This window comes from Xiphophorus couchianus, chromosome 8, assembly GCF_001444195.1.
Source record: "Xiphophorus couchianus chromosome 8, X_couchianus-1.0, whole genome shotgun sequence".
In the NCBI taxonomy this organism is placed as follows: Eukaryota; Metazoa; Chordata; class Actinopteri; order Cyprinodontiformes; family Poeciliidae; genus Xiphophorus; species Xiphophorus couchianus.
Genome location: NC_040235.1, coordinates 1,383,317 through 1,406,782, shown reverse-complemented (window position 1 = coordinate 1,406,782; position 23,466 = coordinate 1,383,317). Strand labels below are relative to the sequence as shown.

The 23,466-nt window shown below is 42.8% G+C and overlaps 1 protein-coding gene across 2 annotated transcripts in view; it reads right to left on the bottom strand.

Annotated features, from left to right (window-relative positions):
- Window positions 1-23,466, bottom strand: part of dcc (DCC netrin 1 receptor) — a 158,740-nt gene that overhangs the window by 49,981 nt on the left and 85,293 nt on the right. For both annotated transcript variants that reach the window (XM_028026239.1, XM_028026238.1), the window contains exons 8-12: window positions 14,480-14,639; window positions 12,204-12,358; window positions 11,423-11,571; window positions 11,211-11,349; window positions 8,022-8,071 (exon numbers count right to left, since the gene is read on the bottom strand). In XM_028026239.1, the coding sequence (XP_027882040.1) occupies window positions 8,022-8,071; window positions 11,211-11,349; window positions 11,423-11,571; window positions 12,204-12,358; window positions 14,480-14,639 (653 nt within the window). The remainder of the gene's footprint in view (window positions 1-8,021; window positions 8,072-11,210; window positions 11,350-11,422; window positions 11,572-12,203; window positions 12,359-14,479; window positions 14,640-23,466) is intronic.

Below are 23,466 nucleotides of genomic sequence, written 5' to 3'. Positions count from 1 at the left end.
GGCGGCAGACTGAGTATCGGGCCGGGCATTGGGCCGGGCGGCGGACCGGGTATCGGACCGGGCGGCGGACCGGGTGGCGGAACCACAGAGGAATTCATTAACATTTAGCAGCACCTGTTCCCTCTGCTGCTCCTCGTCCTGCTAATTGATTACAGCAGAGCTGATTAGGAGGAGCTGGAATAAAACGCGGCGCGGCCAGAACTCCTCCAAACCGCCTCCTCCTCCTCTGCCTCGTGCTTCATCACCTAATTAGCCACTTTGACAGCACATCGTTCTCAGCGGGTCTCCATGGAAATGCTACAGAAGTTAAATTCATGTTGTAACAACTCCCACAAAGACACGAGGAGCAAACCATCCATGAAGGACGGAGACAGAAAACAGCGACTCTGAGTTTCTCTCAGCTTCAGCAGCATAAATATCAATAAATCCATAAAACTCTCATTAACAGGATGAAGCTACAATCATCCATTCATAAATCACAATAATTAATCAAATGTTTCCTGGTTCTGAATTCTTTTAATTTTAAACTGATTAAAAAAAATTAAAAGTTAAATTTTTTTGTTTTAGTTTTATTAGAAATTTTTATTTAACAAATTTTCAATTGTAATATAATTTTATTTATTAAAAAAAAAAAACTTTCTAGTTTTCATTTCTTAAATGTATTAAAATGAAAATGTATTATATAATTTTAATAAATTGCTAAAATAATTATTTTTAGATTATAACTTTATAATAATTATATTATAATAAAACAACAATATTGACTTTTATTTTTATTCATGCAGTCATTTTTAATAATGTTATTCCCTTTTTTACCTCATTAATTTTTTTCTTATTTTTAAAATCCTAATTATTACATGCTTAATTAAATAATAAGTTATAATAATTATTACAATAATAAAACAGACAGTCAGCTCTCTGGCCTGGAGTCACACACACACACACACACACACACACACACACACACACACACACACACCGTTCTGTGCGTTTGAGTCCTGAACGCTGCAGAAGCTGTGATGAACAATCCAAGAGTAAAATAACTGTTTTGCTCTTAATGCTTGGCTGAATCTCCACATATCAGGAATATAATAACATGCAGCTGTTTAGTATTCATGCAGCCGGCGACACCGGAGCCCAGGAGGGCCAAACGGAGCCGTGGCCTCAAAACGGACCAGAACCGGTTTCGCTTTTAATTTTCCCTCCGAACACGAGCAAAATGCAGAACGAAACTCTGATAAAAACAGAAAGAAGGTGAAGATCACAGAACCAACATTTCTCACTAAAACAAAAGGATTTTAGAGACGATTCAACTAATTCATCTAAATATAACCCACCAGTCTGCCCCACCAGGACCAGAACCCTGCTGCCCCACCAGGACCAGAACCACAACCCTGCTGCCCCACCAGGACCAGAACCCTGCTGCCTCACCAGGACCAGAACCACAACCCTGCTGCCCCACCAGGACCAGAACCCACCAGTCTGCCCCACCAGGACCAGAACCACCCTGCTGACCCACCAGGACCAGAACCCACCAGTCTGCCCCACCAGGACCAGAACCACCTCTCTGCCCCACTGCTCCTTATTTAGCAGAGCGGTTCTTTTGGATTCTGTTATTGTTTTTCCATCTGGACTCTTTGTGCTGAAATCGATGGACGAAAACACTTTGAAAGAAAAGCAAAACTTTAAACTTGGGCTAGAATTAATTCAGCCGGTTCCTCCCGACGTTTGTATGCAGCGCTGCAAACAGAACACACACACGCACACACATATACACACACACACACACACACATATACACACACACGCACACACATATACACACACACACACACACACACACACACATATACACACACACGCACACACACACACACACATATACACACACACACACACACACACACGACACAGTCCCACAAAGAACCAGGTGGGTAAACAGTCCCTGAATTCAATCTGTGATTGTTTGTTCTTGTCCTCTGGGTGGAAGCAGCAATCACATCGACTCTCACTGTGTGTGTGTGTGTGTGTGTGTGTGGGTGGGTGTGTGTGTGTGTGTGTGTGTGTTAATGCCCTCTGGGTAAAAGGACCAATCACAGGGAGTCCAGAATGTCTCCATTTGCTCAGTAACATAACATTCAACACCAGCTCTGCACGCGCTCAGAAAGCAAACAGCAGCGAGGCTCCAGAACGACGAATCGACCGACATTCATGGAGTCACGTTTGTAGAATCACTTCAACACGACGTCTGAACATATGAACACATGAACATCTAACATCTGAACATATGAACACATGAACATCGGAATATCTGACCATCAGCAGAGAAACGGTCAACCAGCAGAACGGCTGATCCACATTAAAACTCTTTTCCAGGTCTGAACTCTCACGTTCCTCCCATATATTCCAGTTCAACCGCCGTTGCCATGACAACATGGCTGCCGATGCCTTGCAGACAGAGCCCAGGGCGTCGACTGGGATAAGGCTGGGAACACACAAAAGTATTCACACCCTTTAGGCTCCTACACGTTAAAAACCGACAGAACGGAAGGAAAGGGAAGCAAAAACATAGAAATAAAAATCTGAAAAGTGTGGTGTGCGTTTGTTTTCACCCTATCGCAATAAAAGTGATGACAAAAAAGTGTTTCCATGTTGAAACAATAAGTGTTTACTTAAAGAACATTTATTTTATCACCAAACTGCTAAGAGTAACTGCATGTAAGTATTTATAGTTTATAGACGCAGTGGAGAAAACGGTGAAAACATCAAACCTGATACTTTCAGTTTCTTAGACAACATTTATCTATTCTAATATGTTAGACAACATATTAGAATAGATAAATATTGGGGAGTTAAGTTCACAAACATGGTCATGAAGGTCAATAATAGGACAGTTAAGGTCATTACTAAGGCCGTTAAGGTCATATATAGGGTCACTGAGGATCTTTATAAGGACATTAGTCTCAGTGTTAGGGTCATTAGGGTCAAAAAGGGGAGTTACTGTCACTTGAAGGGCCCTTAAGGTCACTTATAAAGGTATTGAAATCATTACTAGGTTTGGTTTAGGTCACTATTAGGGTCATTAAGGTCACTATTAGGGTCATTAAGGTCACTATTAGGGCTGTTCAGATCTCACACAGTCTGAGATCAATGTCTAATAGGTCAGATAAGGTCAAATAAAGGGCCTTTATGGTTACTTATAAAGTATTAGCATCATTTTTAGGGCCATCAACTTCACAAATGGGCCATGAGTCACTAATATGCCTGTTAAAGTAACTATTAGGGTTGTCAAGTTCCCTTGTAAGGCCGTTAAAGTCCCTACTGGACATGTAGGTAACTGGTCCTTCCTCTGTTTACTCCAGTGTTTGTGTGGTTCTGTGTCTGCCGATCCAAACCCGTCACAGACGATGTCAGGAGTTGTTTTGGTCTCATGTCTCAAGGTGTGAATTGTTGCAAACCGCCTGAGGAGACGAGTCACGGCTGCAGAGTGTTAAAGAGATGAAACCCGAGGCCGTCGCCTCTGTTGGTGTTTTCCTTCTTCTGTTCTTCTGCTTCGCTCCACGCTGCAGGTCTGTACGTATTTCCTTTGACTAGGCCTTTAAAGGCCTGTTTGGTTGCTCTGCTTTCACCACAGGATACTCCTTGCAACAGCCACTGTGACCTTAACTCAGCTCTCCAGGGAATTCTGGGTAAAATCCCCACATCTCCTACATACTGTATATTCCTCTTCTGTATGTCCAAACAAGCGTTAACACACACACACACACACACACACACACACACACACACACACACACACACACACACACACACAATTTCACTCCACACTCCAGGAAAGTTGAGGAAATGTCACATTTGTCTCAAAAGTTGGTCTGACAGTAACAAACTTGACAAGAGCAGGAAGTTTTTTTTCTTTTTCTTCCCTCAGCATCGACTTGCAGGAAAACCGATTCAGGCAGGACCCACATACACAAACACAGACGCACAACTGCAGCGCATGACGCAGGCTGTGTGACAGCCGGAGAGCGATCTGCTGGATGCTGCGGCGGCTCGGAGAACACGCCAGCCGACAGAAATGATTACAGCTGCAGGTTGGATTTAAACCTGCCTCCTCCACCACCATCCAGTCAGCAAACCAGCTGACTTTATGACTGCAGCCACACCAAGGACTCGACGCACCAAGGACTCGACACACCAAAGACCCGACACACCAAGGACCCGACACACCAAGGACTCGACACACCAAAGACCCGACACACCATCAGCTCGACACACCAAAGACCCGACACACCAAGGACTCGACACACCAAAGACCCGACACACCATCAGCTCGACACACCAAGGACTCGACACACCAAAGACCCGACACACCATCAGCTCGACACACCAAAGACCCGACACACCAAGGACTCGACACACCAAGGACTCGACACACCAAAGACTCGACACACCAAGGACTCGACACACCAAGGACTCGACGCACCAAGGACCCGACACACCAAAGACCCGACACACCAAGGACTCGACACACCAAGGACTCGACACACCAAAGACCCGACACACCATCAGCTCGACACACCAAGGACTCGGCACACCAAGGACTCGACGCACCAAGGACCCGACACACCAAAGACCCGACACACCAAGGACTCGACGCACCAAGGACCCGACACACCAAGGACTCGACGCACCAAAGACTCGACGCACCAAAGACTCGACACACCATCGGCTCTGAGGTGAACTTTGGTTCAGATGCTTTAGATGCTTCTCTGCTCGCCTTTAACTTGCTAGCTCTGACTTTAACTCAGTCCTGTCACTGATCTTCTGCAGTCTGGAGCCAAACTCTTCCTCTCACTAACAGACTGGGAAGTTATAAAGTCATGAAGTCAGAGGTGGAGGTCTGATAAAGAGGCAGTATTATGTGTTTTGTAGCATAAAAATGCTGCATATGTGAAATCACTTAAAAGAAATTTGACGCCTTGAAATTGGGCCTCTGTCTCCTTAAGAAGCTCCTGTTCTTTCTGAAGCTCCGCCTCCAGGAAGTTGTCCCAACATGGCTCCTCTATTAACCCTTTAACAACATTTTTACCAGCGTTGCTCTGAGCAGCAGCTCCTATAACGAGCTCAGCAGATGTTTGCTAATTGCTGCTGGCTAGTCTGAAGGAGCTGAGAGGGGGAGGAGCTGCGGCTCGAAGGCGGGGCTAGGTCCACCCATATATATAACTTTATTATATTTTTGGACAATATAGTCATATTATTACCAGATTATTCTGTTACTATTTTCGGTTATTATGACTTTATTGTATGATTCATTTTCCTACCATTACAGTCATATTATAACTAAATATTATTGCAACTTTTTGTTGCACGATTCTCTAATTATTGTGACTTAATTCTGGTAATATTAATATTTCTGTATGTTTTTAATATGACTAATTTAATGTTGTTTCTTATCTCTGATTCACGTTATTCTTTAGAACTTTCTCAGTCTAGAGATGCAGTTCTGCTTCCAACACCCAGATTTTCTATCTTCTTTAAATCTCTGCATGTTTTTATCATTTTTATAATCAAAAGACTCGATGACGAAAATGAAACGATGTGCAGCTTCGTTTCTTTTTAATGTGAGATTCACTGAGGAGACTTCAGTCCCAAACTCCCAGAGAGAAAGGAGCGAGCCGGAGAATCTAATGGCCGCCGGGTTCTGATCCGCCGGTTCCGCTTTCATCACCAGAACCACCGCCGAGTCGGAGGCGACCCGTTTGTTGTGTGAAAGTGACGGAGCGTCGTTTCTCCAGATCAGCTCCTGATGAGGATGTTAATTCTCTGGAGTTTCTCTGTTTGGTTTAAAGTGAAGAACAGAGAGAAACGACTGGAAAACCCAAACGGGTCAACAGGAAAAGTTCTGCCTCGCTGCTCCGGCTACAGGTTCATTACGGCTCAGATTCAGCAGCGACAAACACAATTCAATTAAAACTCTTATTTAAACCCGATTCATTTCAGTGAAACTCCCAGTAAATCCGTCTGGATTCAGTTTTCTGCTTCATTAGAAGCAGGTCGACTCTCTGCATTGGCCACAGCGGTGGTTGCTCAGGGCGCTATCGGCTAACGGGGCGCAGCTGCTACAGATCAAAAACCAATCACAAAGAATAAACACCCTGACTGATGATCTTTCTTCATTCTTCGCATTGAAAATACAAAAATCTGAAATTATTTTTAGGAGCTCTGATTTGTTCTTATCAAATATTTTCCATAATTTCTCTGGTTGAATTGTTGCTGTTTTTACAGTTTTTCTGGTTCTGAATGCTGTGCAACTGGAACTTTTTCTTTTTGTGATGTTTAACCGTGGCAACAAGGTGTTTTTACAACTGGTAGCATTCAGAGCAGAAAGTTCAAACCGTCTCCTCCATCCATCCTGATGGCAATAGAAGATCTTTGGCAATAGAAGATCTTTGGCAATAGAAGATCTTTGGCAAACAAAACGGAGGAACTTCAAACCCTAAAAAGGAACCAACCAGAGTTAATTCAGTGGAACGTGGCTGCAGCATCGTATCCCCTACTCTAACATCTCTCCAACCAAACGGCCAGGCAGATTTAAAGAGGAGCAGCAAAAGCAAAGGAGGTGGACTAGCAGAGCTAGCTAACAGCTGATGGTTTCATCCAGGACGTTTTACAGTGAAATACCATCTCTGATGTCTGGATGTCGAGCTGTTAGCATGTTAGCATGAGACTGGTATACAGCTGCAGCGTTCAGTCAGAGGCTTTTAGAGATACGTTGCAACACTGACTGCTACTGGAGATCCACAACAACTCTGAAGTTTCAAGATACGAGTTATAACATTTAACTTAGATTAGTTTACATAACATTTACTTTTTATGTTTGTACTGTATTACTTTTTACACATTATTCTTTATTTAAATATATATTTTATAAATGTATCTAAACAGAAGAATATTCATATTATTGAACTGAATAAAAACTAAGCATGGTGTTGTTCCTGGTTCTGATGGTCCCTAACCTCTCCTCCATGTTTGCTGAGTTAGAGTTGAGCTAGTTAGCGTTAGCATAGCATGGTGGAGACTCCAGGAGAACCTGTGAAGCTCCGCCCTCATCAACGGTTAATTAGCCGTTTGTTAATCACACCTGATCAAACTTCTAAACCTTTTCTGTAAAGATTTAGAAATGCTGACGTCCAGGCGTGTGAAGGTCAGAGGTCAGAGTGAGAGGTTGGAGAGGCGGTTCCGCCCGGCCCGGTTCCTCTGCGGTTCTCCTGGTTTAATGAAACGTTGACCGTGGAGCGGTTCGGAGCGGCTGAACGCTGAGGCCTATCAATCATGAAGCCGGCGCAGAGGTGAACTAAACGAGGTCGGTTCTTCTTCATGGGCAGAAATGATTCTTCCTCTGCAAACATTCATCATTTCCTGAGCAGCTGCTGGAAAAGCTTTGATTAAAGAGGCCGATTCCTGCAGCTAACCTGGATGTTTCTCCCTCTAACGAGCTTCTCAACCAAACACAAACATGACCTTTGACCTCCAGATGCTAGAAACATCTGCCTTGCTAAATAAACCCAGACCCTCCAGGTTTTGCCCGCCTGATGACCTCTGACCCCGCTGTGAGCGAATCAGAGAGCGGAGCGACGTCGTCTTCAGCTTCCGATGCTCAGACAGGAAGCAGGAAGTGGACAGTAACCGTGGCAACGAGCGGCAGCACATCAATCAGGAGAAACAAGGTCAGATCACCGGAGAGGAAACTCTGATTGACGAGCGCTTCCTGAACGCCAACGAGACCCGGGAAACGAGTCGGACCCGTCAGCGTCTGATCTGGTCGAACGTCTTATTGAGGCTCCAGACTCTAAACCGGACCGGGTTCTTCATCCAGTCCAGAACCAGCCTGGGTTTCTGATCGTTGTCCAGCTGGGTCTTCAGGTCAATTTGAAACAAGTTCTTCAGCATGGCAGTGGCAGCATCATGCTGTGGGTGGTGGTCAGTCAGTCAGTCAAGTCGGTGCAGAGGTGAAGACTTACCCGGGACAGGACGACCTCCAGGGTGATGTTCTGAGGAGGAGCGCTGGGCACTGCAGACACACACACACACACACACACACACACACACACACATCAGATTCAGAATTTTGTACAAATAAAATCAGATTTAACTTCAATCGGCTCCTTTAGCATTTATTTCTCAGTTAGTGAATAAATTGAGATGAAATTCAGACTCAGTTCTGCTTCATTTGCAATAAAAACAGAACCAAACTGTTTAAACCGAAGCTAAAAAATCAGAACATGTTTCTGTCTGGGACTCCTGAATCAGGCTGTGGGCAGCGTTAGTTCTCCGTAGGTCAGACACAGAAACCAGCTGGGAGTTTTTTTTATTTACTGCCATCAATCACAGCTGATGACTTCAGCTGAGACAGGAAGCAGATGGACTGATGCTGCGGCGCTCAGCCTCAGAAACACCGACAGACTGAGCCAGCAGGGCGGCGCCGCTCACCGGACCACAGAGTGTCACTCTGCTCATCATTATTCTGGCCCCAATGTAGCCCCATACAATGAAGATTAACTAAAAACATTTTGAAACTAAAATATTTTTTACAACTGACAAAAATAGAGATTTGAAATCTTAAAACAATGTAAATAAATTAAAACTGAACAAAGTTCTAAACTATTTTCCATTTTCTAAACAATTCTGAACACAAGGCCTCAATATGAAACCATACAAAAATTTCACAAAACAATTTTGAAACAAAAATGTTTTTGCGACGGACATAAAAAGATTTAGAAACAGAAAAATAATGTAAACTGAAAAATACATTTAAAAATTAAAACAAACAATTTTTAAGAGTGAATAAAAGCATCGAAACTTTTAGTTCAAAACTACTCTTTAGTTTCAAATTAATATTGGGCACAAATTTTATGGCCCTGATTTAGCCCCATACAATAAAGTTTTTTAACAGAAAAATAAACTGAAGCAAAAATATTTTCTGCAACTGACAATAAAAGATTTGAAAAACAACGTGAGCCAAAAATTAAGTTTGAAACAAAAAATGTTAAAATTTTGAAAGTGAAAATTTATCATGAACAGAAAAACATTGTAAAGTGAAAAAAAAAGTTCAAAACTATTTTCAGATTCAAACTTATTTTGGGCACAAATTATATGGCATCAATTTAGCCCCATATGATAAAGCTTGTTAGTAAAACTATCTTTTTAAACTGGATTGATGTCGGCAGCTGAATCCTGAAGCTCCCGTCTGTTTGTGGCCTGCAGGACAGATTTCTGCGAACGTCCAGCAGGATATGATGTTCGCATCAACAGACGGCGCGCGGTCCTCAGCGAGCCGTCCAATCAGAAGCCTGATGGAGTATCTGCAGCTTATCAGCTCGTTCAGCTGCTTAGCGCCTCTGTTTCGGGTTTTATTGAGGATTCAATTAGCCGCCAGTCGCAGTTATCACGGCGGCCCAGATGGTACGTCCACAAAACGTTTCCGTGTCGAGTGTTACTCACGGCGTTTATGGGCCGACCGCACAGAGACAGACGGCTTATTAACGACGCTCTGAGCGGATGGAGCCCGCTATCTGGTTCTGACTGATGGATAGAACCGGGCCCCCGGACCCGGATGAACATCAACTCCAAACTCAGAGCAACTGATCATTAGCATTAGCTCCCACTAAACGCGTTAGCTTCAGCTTCTGCTAAATATGGTATAAACAGCTTTAGCATTAGCCTGTTCATATAGTGTTTTAGCATTAGCATAGCTAATGTTTATATTAGTGCTTTAGAGTTAGCCTTGCTAACGTTTTAGCTAGCAGCGCCACCACTGCTCCATATAAATCAATATTATTCTTTTTTTGTTTATATTTCTTCTACTTTTTTGATTAATTTTGTTTCTGAAACATTTTCTAAGTTTCTTCATCCTGTTTCCTCTGTGCTGCAGCAAACAGGCTGAACTCTGTGTGTGTGTGTGTGTGTGTGTGTGTGTGTGTGTGTGTGTGTGTGTGTGTGTGTGTGGACTCCATTAACGTGTCAGGCTAAAATGAAGCCGCTCCCTCTCGGCTCCTCCGGCTTAATTAAAGTCCCCCAACGTCCCCTAATGAAACTCCTGCCAGCAGGGAGGGCTGGAGAGCAGCTAAAGAGGCTCCTGCTGCAGTTCACACACACACACACACACACACACACACACACACACACACACACACACACAGCCAGGTAATAAGCAGCACCTGGTCCAATTACTCAGCTCCTGCTTGGTAACTGGGACCAGTACAAACCAGTCAGCCTCACTGGGAGCTTTTACACTTTAATCCTATGAGACATTTTATCCTACAGATTTATTGAAGTTTCTGTTTCCCACATTAACGAGTCGAATCGACGTTTTGTTGTTTGTTTTAACCTGCAGAGGAAGGAGAGAAAGTATTTACACCTTTACACGTTTCATGATTTTCATTTTTAAAGTGTTTGTTGGGATTTTATGGACGGACTGAAGCAAAGTGACTAACATTAAATGGAAGAAATCATTTCTTTAAGATCTGAAAAGTGCGGCATTCTCTTTTACTCTGATGCCCTCAGATTAATGCAGATGGAAACATTAGTTGAACTCTCTGCTCAAATGAGATGAAAATAGATTTTTATTTTTACAGCAGAACATGTGGAGAAAACCAGGCCCACGGTGAAACACGGCGGTGGCAGCATCATGCTGTGGGAATATTTAAGGGCTGGATCCAAAGAGCCATTTTCAGCCGTCCAGATAAACGTAACACTTTAAAGACACTAATGGTACAAAAAATACTTTTTTCTCCTCTTCTTAACTTTCAGTAAATAACTACTAACTAAAATCTGTTCTCATTTTAAACAACCGCCATTTTGTTTAAATGTTTAGTTTAAAAAAACACTTTTGCATAAATTAATATTTGTGGAAAATGAAAAAATAAAAGCTCATTCCAAACGGATGACAAGAAAAATGGACATTAAAAATGTTCTGGTTCTTTTAGCTTTGTTCTGTTGTGGAAATTCAATAAAGTTATAGTTTGAAAAGCTGCTGGAACATTAATTTGTTATTAAATTTGTTTTTAAAAATATTAATCATCATTTTCAGCCGACATGTAGAAGCGCTACAGAACCATCCTGGAGGGACATAAAGTGAATTTTGTGGTTGCAAAGAGACAAAAAGTGTTTTTTAGGATTAATGAGGTTTAAGATGGAGATTCCCGGCTCACCGTCGGAGTGCGTCGTCACGGTAACCGTCTCGGAGGCGGTGCCCGGTCCGTAGCGGTTGACGGCCAGAACCCGGACCGTGTATTCGGTGAACTTGTTGAGTCCGTCCATCTTGTAGTTAATCCCGCTCACCTCCACGCTCTGGACGGAGACGCAGAGCAGAGATTAACGTGGCTCGGCACCAAACGCCTCCGGATCGCCGCCCGGCGCTCACCTGCTCCTTTCCGGACGGGCTCTCAGTCCACAGCAGCCGGTAGCCCAGGACGGGTCCGTTAGGGAGGCTGGGCGGCTCCCAGCTCACCTGGATGGAGGTGGGGGACAGAGCCAGGGCCCGCACAGACTCCATCCTGCTGGGGACCTGGACTGTAGGGACAACCAGAGGAGGAGACACTTAGCTTAACCTGAGCGTTAGCGCTAGCTGCTGGGAACATTTCCGCTAACAAGCTAGCAGTGGAGCTAATGTTTAGCTTAGCGCTTTGGCTCACTTTGAACACATCCAACACACTGAGCTCCTGTCAAAATGAAACTGAACAAAATTTCAAAACTACTTTCAGATTTCAAAATTATTTTCGGAACAAATTTTATGACCCCAATTTAACCCCATACCACAAGAGTTTGTGAAAAAGATGAAAATTGAGAAAAAAAACATTCGAAACAAAAAAACAATGTAAAGTAAAAGATGAAACCGACATAATTTTAAAAATGAAAGAAAAAAAAACAGACTTGAAACTGAAAAAAGCTTAAAGCTGCTTATTGGTTGGAAAAATAATTGGGCACAAACATCATGGCCCCAATTTAGCCCCATACAAAAAGTTAGTTGAAAAAAACCAACTAATGTTTCAGTTTCAGCTTGAAAACATTTGACCTTTTTCAAAATGAAAAAAATGTCAAAATACTTTTCAGTTTCAAAATCACTTTGGGATCAAATTTCAAAATGATGTGAGGAATCTGGTTGGCCCTGATGTAGCTCCATACTGTGCCTGAAGGCGGCTTACGGTCGGGCTTGGTGGCGATCTGCAGGGGGGCGGAGCTGCGGCCGGGCCCCGCCTCGCTGTACGCCACCACCCTGAAGCTGTAGCTCTCCTCGGGCTTCAGGTTGGACACGGTCAGCTCCAGAGACTCCGGCTCCGACACGTTCACTGACCGCTCCCTGAGTGGGAAAACATGGCGCCATGAATCACAGCTCCTTCCTTTGTGACAATGGAGATAATCTGAGTGTTAATCAGCTGTAATCTGTGCTAATCCCCCCTGAGTCTGGAGCTAATCCAGGGATTACGAGCCGCCTCAGCCTCTGGACTGATCACCTGGTCAGAGCAGAAACAATCAGCTGATTTCCTGCAGCGCAGCGTAACGGCCCAGTTAAAGTAAGCTCAGATCCCATCCTGACCCGGTTCGTCCATCAGAACCAGAATGAAGGTTTTAATCTGGAAACTTCTGCTTTCAGATTAAAGATCAAATTACATTTTTTATTAAGGACAAAGTTTTATTTTCACCTCTGATCAGAAACTGAAATGTATTCATAAAAACCAAAAAACCTGAAAATAAAATAAATTCATAATGTTTATAATACAACCTGAAAAATAAGGAATAAAAATAAAATAATAATTTCCAGGGAACATTAAACATCTATAACTAATCATGCTGATTTTCTATCTGATCTCTTGTTTCTGTGGTTTCGTTGTTTTGCTCGTTTTTCTCTCCAGATGTCAGAACCAGACATGAGTAGCAGATCGCAGATCCATCAGCTCCATTAATGACCCAGAATCAGTAAAATCATCTTCGTCTCCTGATCCTCTAACTCTCCTCCTCCGTCTTCCTCCCTCCGTCTTCCTCCTCTCTCATTTTCGGAGAGTTACTGGACCTGAAAGAGCCTCGGCTGTTTTCTCCTGCAAATCATTGAAACTGACAAAACCTCAGCCTGTGTTCCCTCTGTTAATCAGGAGAACTGACAGCATCTCTTTATCTGTTCCTTTCAGGGCTGAACTGCGCCGGCTCTTCCTCCGGTTTGATCTCTGCGGGCCGGCGGCTCCCTGAGGGAACCGGCTGCCGCTCCGCCGCAAACCTCGACCCGACGGTTCAGAACCGCCGCGCCGACCGCAGGTTTCATCTGTTCAAGCACAAGTTTCAATTCTTTCTAAGTGAACTAATCGAGTTTCTCCTCCTTTTCTGAGCCTGAATCTCCTGATGAGGTAAAAACATAAAATCCTACCCGAGCGCTCTGGAAAAACGACTCAAATTTCTTATAAGTGAAATAAATAGAACTTATTCATCAACATTAAGTAATTATTGACTTCAGTACAAGCTGCTGGATCTGGATGAAAGTGAACTGAGATCTTTGTTCTGTAATTAGACCTACAACACGGTCAGGTTAATTGTGTTTCTGCAACATCTGATCGAAGGTTTTCTATGATTTCATTGTGATAGATCAGCAGCAATTAGAGCAGAAATGTCAAATGAGTAAAAGCAATTAGAAATCTGAAAAGTGTGGCCTGCTTCATACTTATTTGAATATTTCTGCTGGGTTTAATTAAATGTGAAGACGATGTTAGCGACTAAGGATGTTGCTAACGTTTAAGGAAAACTTTGTTCTTCTCTCAGCCCATTAAACCAAAGCTTGCTGTTTCCAAATGCTTGTAGACAGATGGTTTTCTCTGCTTAGACAGGGTTTCTGCAGGTTTTAACTCAAATTTAAGACTTTTTAAGACCACTATGAATGGAGTTTAAGACCTTTATAACGGCAGAAATGTACAAAAGAAATCTGCATGAGTGAGAGTTAGAATGAGCCAAAGACAAACGTCATCCAGCCAACTGACGATAAATTTGGACTTAATGATGGACATGAAAAAGCTAGCTAGCTTTACCGAATTTAAAGCTAGCTTTACCAAATTTAAGCCTAGCTAGCTTTAGATTTGCTATTTGCTAAAGCTTTGCATAATAGTGACAGTAAATATGCAAAATCGAATGGTCCTGCCAGTAAAATTTACGACAAGTAATTAACATATTTAAGACCAATTAATTTATATTTTTGTTGGAATTTAAGACTTTTTAATACCTTGATTTTTACACAAATGTAAGACTTTTTAAGAATGTGTGGACACCAGGCTACATATTGATTTTATTAAATGCAGGTTTACTTTTAGTGATAATTTTACTGATTATTACATGAAGAGCCAAAATGAGGCAGGTTGTGGAAATCAAAGATGGCTGCCGTAATTCTGTGACATCGTCTAAAAACCTCCAGAGTTACAGCAAATACTAAATCTGGTCTTACCTCTCGACTCCGGCCTGGGAGTAGTAGACGCCGTACGTCTGCACGCCTCCTCCGGTCTCCTCCGGGGGGCGCCAGCTGAGCCGGACGAACCGGCTGGACACTAGGACAGGGACCAGGTCGCGGGGGGCAGAGGGGAGGGCAACGCCTGGGCTGGGGGACACTGGTGGGGGATCAGAGGAGGAGGAGTAAGTCAAAGGGGAGCCAGAAGGAGGAAGAGGAGGTGTGAGGGCGGGGCTGAACTGAGTGGGTGTGGCCTCTGTTAACGGTTCGTCCAGGTAGGGGGGGAGGGGAAACGATGAGGGGGCGGGAACGGAGGACGACAGGGGGAGGAGCGGGACGCAAGCAAGGGAGACGGAGCAACGAAAAGGAAGAGAGGACGGATGAGATGAGCAGAGAAGGAACGAAAAAGACGTGAAAGAGACAAGAAGGAAGAGAAGGAGGAAGAAGAGAGGTGAAGAAGATCACAGAAGAAAACGCAGCACAGCAACCGACGATTCATCAACCTGCAACGTCTACGACGGAGAAAACTGTTAAACGCTAAATCTGCAAATAAAGATCTGACTGACTTTTCTTTAACTCACATTATAAGTGATTATTAATTCAGTTTATCGTCAACATTCACCTCATAAAGCAGCAACTTTATTTGTTTGACACGTTTTAATGTTTAACGTTTAACGTTAGCTGACTCGTCTGTAAAGTTTGAGAATTTCTTCATTTCAAATTAACTTTCCTTTCCTTTTGCAAACAGCAATAAAAACAGATTTTAATAAAATAAAACATATTTTACACAATTCAGTCATTATTTACATGAAACATAATTCATACAAATCAAATGTCAGATTAAATGTTTTGGAGTGGAAACATGTTGCTCAATAGTTTCTACTGATGGTTGAAAATGAGAGAAATGGAAAAAAAACAAAATTAAAACATTAAAAAACATGAAAAACATGACAAAATGCAGATTATGATCAACTTTGTTAAATATCTGCTAATCTCTGACCAAGTCCAAATATTTCATACAACTGTTAAGATTATTAAACATGTGAATGATGTGAACCTTAAAAAGTCTAAAACTTTGGATAATACATGTTTTATAAACCTTAAATTAATGCAAACTCCGGCCTGCTAACGGCTAAAATCCACAAAACACGAATAATTTAATAGTCCAAGCAGCAAACAGACAGAAATCAAACAGTGGAAATCTCATCTCTTCACAGCCAATCAGCACCAAGCAAAGTGAATGCTGCTCCAGGATTGGCTGCCTTGCAAACACCAGCCAATAGCATGCTAGCTAGCTTCGCTGCTAGCTACTTTAGCTTCCAAAGCTGCGTTTTCTCTTTAACATTTTAGAGAAAAATAATCCACAAAAAGGAAAACATGTTTTCTGCGGTTTCACATAAATTCAGACATTCAAGCTGCTTCAGCTGCAGTTATTTTAAGAAATTATGGGAATTTCTTCCACAGGTAAGAGATGCATAACCCCTGTAGCTTTCAAAGCACCGTCCATCCATTTCCACTCAACCCTCTGTGTGTAAATCAGGAGTGGAAACATTTTATAACGGTTTCAGAAAGGCCCGTAATGATTCTGCTATCGACCGCCGGAGACGCTTAGCATTCAGGAGCGAAGCTGCTTCCAAATGCTACACATCCAGATAGCATAACACATTATCGCCTGCACTTTAAAAGAGCAACCCATCTTTATATGGAGGGCACAACATGGAAAAATTAGAGAAAAATCGAGCTGAGCGCTCCCACATCTCGATGCACTTTAAGGAGATTTAAATGTGCGACATTTCCAGATAAGAGTGGATGGAAACAGAAATCTGTGAAAACATCTTTAAACCAAAGTGACTCCATCCAAAGTCCTGCTCCCTCCTGCTCCCCGCCAGGAGAAGCCGAGAAAAATCCAATTTATCCCCGCGGTCAGAGATCAAGACAGTGTGCAGAGACTTTAAACGCTTTTGTCCGTCTGAGAACATGTCAATAAAAGCTTCGGCGAATTCACACCGACATTTCACAATTTGTTTTTGCTGCTAAAGAGCGAGAGGAAGGAGGTGATGGAGGCGGCAGCACGCCCCCTCTCCGCTGCTGCAGATGAGATTTCAGGGTGTGAAGGGCGGATTTGTTCCTGATCGGTGACCCGGCTGCAGAAAAAACACCAAACTCCAGCCGACTGAGCAGGAAAGCGTCACTCTCTGAAAACAGACGGCGCGGATAAATAATAGAGTCGGACAGCAAAGAGGGAGAGCCAGAAAACAATCTGAATAAGTGGTGAAAATTACACCGCAGCCGAAAGCTGCTCTGCATTTAGATTGTTTCTGCAGCGCGGACAAGCAGAACCAGCGCTGCTCCGGAGGAACACGGAGTTCTGGTTCTGGTGTTGAACACAGAGCTCCACATGTCGGACAGCAGATCTGAACCTGAACACAAACATCTGCTGACGCACAGAGAAAAGATTCACAAAATGATTATTTAGTCTGATTATTGTTTCCTCTCTGCTCTTCTTCAGCTCGACAGAATCAGACGGTTTTTAAGGAGCTAGAAAATTTTCAGGCTGTTTTCCTACCTGATGTTCATTCAGTTGGTTCTGGGCCTGAATTACAGAATTTGTTCTGCTGTGGTTCTTCAGCTCCGAGTCGAACCAAGCAAACAGAAACGGAGTCAGAATTCATCCGTTTCTCCTGCTAGCACTAAGCTAACGCCTTTGTTTTGGCGGTATTTACCCAGAATGCTCTGCGCTGTACTCCACTTCCTGCTTTTGGAGCGGCCTTTGGTCCGCTTGGCGTTCACATGCAGTCAAACCAAACCCAGACCGAGGTTTCCAAAAACAGGAAGCGACTACAGCGCAGGGCATTCTGGGTAAATACAACCAGCTGGAGAAATGGCTAAAAAAAATCCTACTACCGCGAAAATCTGATGCCTCCATTTTATTTCCATTTGGTGAAGAAGGAAGTTGTAGTTGTATTGAGTTTCCTTCAGCGCCCCCACAGGCCAGGAGGGGAACAGGTTGGTCCGACTCAGATTCTGTAATTTATCTCTCAGGTCAAACTAAAATTAAACTAAATAATATTTAACCAATCAAACTTAGCAAACACTCTAAAAACTAACTAAAACTAACAGAATTGGACAAAAACTCACAACAAAATGAAACTAAACTATAACAAACAACATTATTAATATGAAAATAAGATTTCATTTCATTTTAATGCATCCAGACGTCGTATTTGTTTAAAACCAGGCTGAACATTTGGAAACATTTAAAATTCTTTGATGTTGCTGGTTAAACTTAAACACTGCTGCGTCTCCAGCAGCTGATATTTACACTGATAAATATTTAAGGTGTTGAAGCTGGAAGAGCAGGAAGCAGATTTAAACCCTGCAGCTTCGATCTGCGTGACGCCGATCCGCCGCCGTCCTCAACTCAATTTCAGGGCTCATTTCAGCCAGCTGCTGCAAAACCGCTGGCCGGCCAGCCGGCCCGCCTCACACACACACACACACACACACACACACACACACACACACACACACACACACACACGGGAACCCCTCCAGGACGGAGGAGGTCTGTTCCCGGATATCTGAACGGTTCCTCTGGTGTTTAAACGTTACCTGCTGACCTGAAGAGTCAGACGAACATAAAAACATAAAAACAGATTTAAATTAGTCAAACTGTGGAAAAAATACTAAAATATCCACAAACTAAAAATCATTACATTTTATGACATTTTACCCATTAATGCAGTTTCTGGTTTCTCATGTCTTATTTCTGACTCCATTCCTGCCAAAAATTGGATCTACACTGTAAAAACACAAAATCCTACCAAGTATTTTGACTTTAAATAAGACAAAATAATATAAAATGACATATAAATAACTTTTCAGCAAGATAAAGGAGCTTGATTTAATAATTCCTTTATAGTGATGAAAAGGTTCCAGTTCCACTGGTAAATGATTTTATTTGTAACGTGGGAAATGTTTTGCTTGAAGTGAAATAATCCACCAGTGGAACCAGAACTTTGTCATCAATATTGAGGAATTATTGACTGAAAAGAAGCTGAAAGTTACTGGTAGTTTAGTTTTGTCTTAGATCATCAGATCTTATGATCTAAGATGTTTGCACCAGAAACTAGACAAAAATACTTTTTGCAGTGTATTTTGTAGAGCTGAAACGATTAATCGGATTAATCAATAACAGAAATCACCTAAAGAGAATAACTCTTTTTTGACTAAATTAATCCGATCGATTCCCAATCAGAGTTATGACTGATCTCTACAGACGGGACGCTGAGGGCCCGGGCGCCGCGTGTTGAGCCTCACCGCTGTGAGGCTCTGAGGAGTCAGAGAGGAAACCTGCTGAAAGCTGCTTATGACAGGAGTCTGTTCACACTGATATGCTGCGTGTGTGTGTGTGTGTGTGTGTGTGTGTGACTTGCATGAACAATCAGAGTGGAAAAGCCTCCAGTGCAATTTCCAGTAATTCCAGGTGTTTTTCTGTCACGCTGCGCCGTTCTCTGATGTTATTACTGTGAAAGCTGTGACCCTTGACCCCTTGACATCATCAGCCGCTCTGGAGGAAAACAAGGGGGAGGCTCCGCTTTTCCTCCTGCTGCGTTTTCATGACGGGTTCTTTGGGTTACAGAGCGAACATGAAGCAGCTTCACGACCGGACCGAACGAAATGAGGGCGACGCGGCGCCGGGCCGACGAGGCGCATTTATCAGCTTCCTCTTGTGTCTCCCAGGTTTCCAGCTCAACCATCCTGGTTCTGGTGTGACATCAACCAAACCCAAATTTAAAAGAAGAGTCGCCATCAACAATAAAACGAGTTCAGTCCCAACATGGGCTGGAAAGCCACGCAGTGAAGAAGAAGCCAAAACTCCAGATCCTTCATTCATCGAAACATTTGGAGGAAAGAAGGTATGAAGGTAAAAGATTTATTTCCAGAGTTCTCAGTAAACATTTTTCTCTGCAGGTTTTCTTAGTTATTCTCATAAGTTTGCAGGTTTTTTCTTGACTTTCACTACAAGGAAACTCAGAAATCAGAAGATGTGGTTCTGAAATCTGGGATATTAAAACAGAAGCTGCAGGTTCCAGAAATGAAACCTAAAATCTGAACCATGTTCTGAAAATAAACTTTCCAGAAATGATTTCCATCTCAGATCGTTCTGCTCATTTCTTAGCCTAAAGCAACAGAAACCAAACTGTTAACAGTGAACCAAACTGAACATTTTCCCACAATGATCATTTATAAACATTAACTTAAATTTTCCACTGAAATGCTGATTATATTAGTGACTCGTTTGTAGTTTGCATATCACAAATATCCAGTCATTCCTTCATTTCTGGAGCAGCCTGTGATTTATCTCCACTAAGCAGCAGGAAACCTGAAACATTTGCAGAAAAACACCAAAATAAGAGCAGAAGCGACTTTGTTTTCACTTAAAATGTCGTTTAAAAGCTTCCAGTGTTCAGACTGAGCAGCAGGCCCGCTCAATAATGGCCGTCAGCAAACCAAAACGCGCGGCGTCTCCTTCAGCCTCTTTGTCCTGAGCGATGATGGCGGCTGCTTCATACCGAGCGATCGATGCCCAAGTGACAACACACACACCCCGACGTGAACACACACTCAGCGAGGAAACACTTTCCGGGTGTAGGTGGTGAGGCACGAACCTCCAACCTCTACCCGATCGATAGCAGCACACACACACACACACACACACACACACACACACACACACACACACACACGCAGTCATAATACAGATGACCTTCCATTTTCTGAGCTCGATAAAAGGCGACTTGGAGGAGAGATCCGCTCTGAGAGGAGGAGGATCAACGTCTGCTTCTGATTCTGGAGACGTTTTGTGCAGAGAGGAAAAATGAGGTTTAAGAAAAAATCTAACTAAACATAGAATAAATATTTCCCTCTTCTTTTTGTTTTTATACCAGAAACTAAATGAATCTTCTCCAATGTGAAGCACGGAGGTGGCAGCATTATGCTTTGCTTTGCTGCAGGAGGGGCTGGTGCACTTTGAAAAATCATGCTAGATTTAAAGCTAGATAGATATTTTACTTCCAGTAGCAAGATACCGATTTTTGGCTAATCATTTTCCATCCAGGAGAAGGCTAGCTAGCTAGCTACTTTAGCTAGCTAGTATTTTAGCTAGATGTTTTATGTTCAGCAAGGTAGGTAGCTATTTTGGCAAGCAATTTTATTTCCATGAAATAGCCAGCTAGCTAATTATTTTAGATGGCTGCTTCACACAAAGGAACTAGCATGTTAGCTAGCCATTTTAGCTAGTTGTTTTATGCCCAGGAGTAAAACTAGTAAACTATTTTAACAAACTTTTTAACAAGCTATTTTACATCCATTAGCTAGCAAACTATTTTAGGTAGGCAGTCAAATTCTGGGAGCTAGCGAGCTAGCTATTTTACATCCAGGAGCAAGCTAGCTATGTTAGCAAGCTGTTTTGTGTCCAGTTGATAGAAAGTTATTTCATCCACCTATTTAAGCCCAGAAGCTACCAAGCTAGTAATTTTACATTTTGCTCAGGTTTCAGACGGACCGATTCCTTCAGCTGAATGGCCGACGTGTCCCAGAAAAACTGATTTAAAAAAGCAGCTAAAGTCCAACTAAAACTCGAAACACCTTCAGAAATCCTTGAGATCGCTGATGGAGACCAGGATGTTGTGGGGAAATGGAGATCCCTGTAGGATGGAGCCATCTGATGACATGATCTGAATCCTAATGACTGTTTTTCTGTCTCTTCTTCATATCAAACAGGTGTTTTTGGGCTGAATCCCATTAAATCTGTCATCCGGCGCGTCGCCAGGTCGCCGTGCCACTCGCTGTGGATTGAAATGACACTCGGCAGACAGATTGTTGCCGTGTCTCGGTTTGTTTTTGTTTCTGTAGCAGGTTTTGTTTTTTTCTCGCCGTCGGAGCAGCAGCAGTCACTTACAAAGGAGCAGGAAAACACAAGCTGTGACAGAAGAACGAGGAGACGGAGAACGCGGCGCAGGAGGCAGGAGGAGAAAATGGAAATGACCAGGAAACTCAGAGGGACGGAGGAAATTAAACACGTTCAGCAGTTTTTACAGTGCAGATGGACGACTTTTATTTCAGGGAACGAATCCAAACAGCAGATTCAGAAATCAGTTATTTCTGTGGAATATGTGAAGATTTGTAACGTTAAACTGAATTTAAAGAAACTCAATGCTATTTATGACACAGATGGAGCTCCATATAGGACTGGATTAAATAGGGAGTCCCACAGGGAGACGAACTGGGAACCTTTTAATTAAAGGGTTAGACCCACTGGATGGATGGATGGATGGATGGATGGATGAACAGATGGATGGATGGATGAATGAATGAATGAACAGATGAATGAATGAACAGATGAATGGATGAACAGATGAATGGATGAACAGATGAATGGATGACTGTCCCTCCTCTCTGTCCTCTGAAGGTTTTGCTGATAATCGTCTTCATGTCTCTCCTCTGCTGATGGAGGGAGGGAGGGCCGTCATCGCCATGGTAACGCCCCCCCTTATCCTGCGGCCCGCCGGCCGTCGGTACGGCGACGGCCGGCGGGTTGATTTGTGTGGAGAAGAAAAGAGACGGGCGAAGGTAGACGACTGAAAGCATTCCTGTGTGTGTGAGATAAAAACTCTGAGTGTGTGTGGGTGTGTGTGTGTGTCGGGGTGTGTGTGTGTGTGTGTGTGTGTGTGTGTGTGTGTGTGTGTCGGGGTGTGTGGGTGTGTGATGAGTTTGCTAAGGTCAGACGCTCGCTGTGGAATACAAATCTGTCATGGCTGACACACTTCCTCCTCTCTCTCTCTGCCCTTCGCTTGACCCTCCCATCTCTTACTTTTCTCTTCCTCCGTCTCCATCCATCCGTATCTTCCTCCTCCTCTTCCTCCTCCTCCAGGCTCCATCTCTTATCCTCCGTCTCTTTCACTGATTTCTTCCTCAAACATCTTTTCACCTCCATTTTTTCCTCTTCTTTCATTCTTTCTTTCAACTTTTCATTTCATCCATTTCTCCTTCCTTTATTCCTCCTTTTATCATTTTATTTTCCTTTTCATCTCTTCCTGTTCATTTCTCTCCGTTTATTTGCTCCTCTCTTTTTCCATACATGTTTATAGTTTTCCTTTCTTTCCTTCCTGTTATTCCTTCTTTCCTTCCTGTTATTCCTTCTTTCCTTCCTCCCTCGTTCCTTCCAACCATTTTGATCCCAGTTCAGATCATCTCCAGTCTAAAACCAGTGAAACCAGTTTGCCTCTTTCTGCTAAACTGTGAGAGTAAAAACCTGAACGGTTGAAAAGATGAAGTCAGAGGAAGACGAGTTTCTCTGATTGGATGGAGGTTTAACTCTTCATCCTCTCCAGTTTCTCCTGATGAGTTTCTATGAATCGTCTGCAGACGCCGTGACCTTTGACCCCTGTCCAGACCAAATAAGATCCCTGAAGTCTGACAGAACCGTTTATAACCAACCCTGATGAACCCAGCTGAGTCAGGAGAGACGGATCAGGAAATGTCCAAAACAAAATCCAACATTTTCCCTGATTTTTCTGAGGAATTTCAAATTATTCAGATAATTTACAGAATCGATTATTTTCTAGAGAAAATATTCTAAAACAGCATTCGGAGTCAGAGTCATGCTAGTTAACATGCTAATGGTTAGCATTTGGGAAACAGCCAATCCAGGAGCAGCATTCGGTTTCCTTGATGCTGATTGGCTGTAACCCAGGAAGCCTGCTGAAGCTAGCTGCTGCGTTAGCGCTGAGCTGCTAATGCATATATTTGGCTTTAAAACTACTAAATCAGGTTATGTGTGTTTTTGTTTCAAAACTATTTTTTAGTTTCTAAGTTGTTTATTCAGCATCAAGTTTCAATTTCATTTCCATTTGTTTTATTTTCAAAACAAATTTTGTTTAAAATATTTTTTCAATTTCAAAATCATTTTTTCTGTTTTAAGT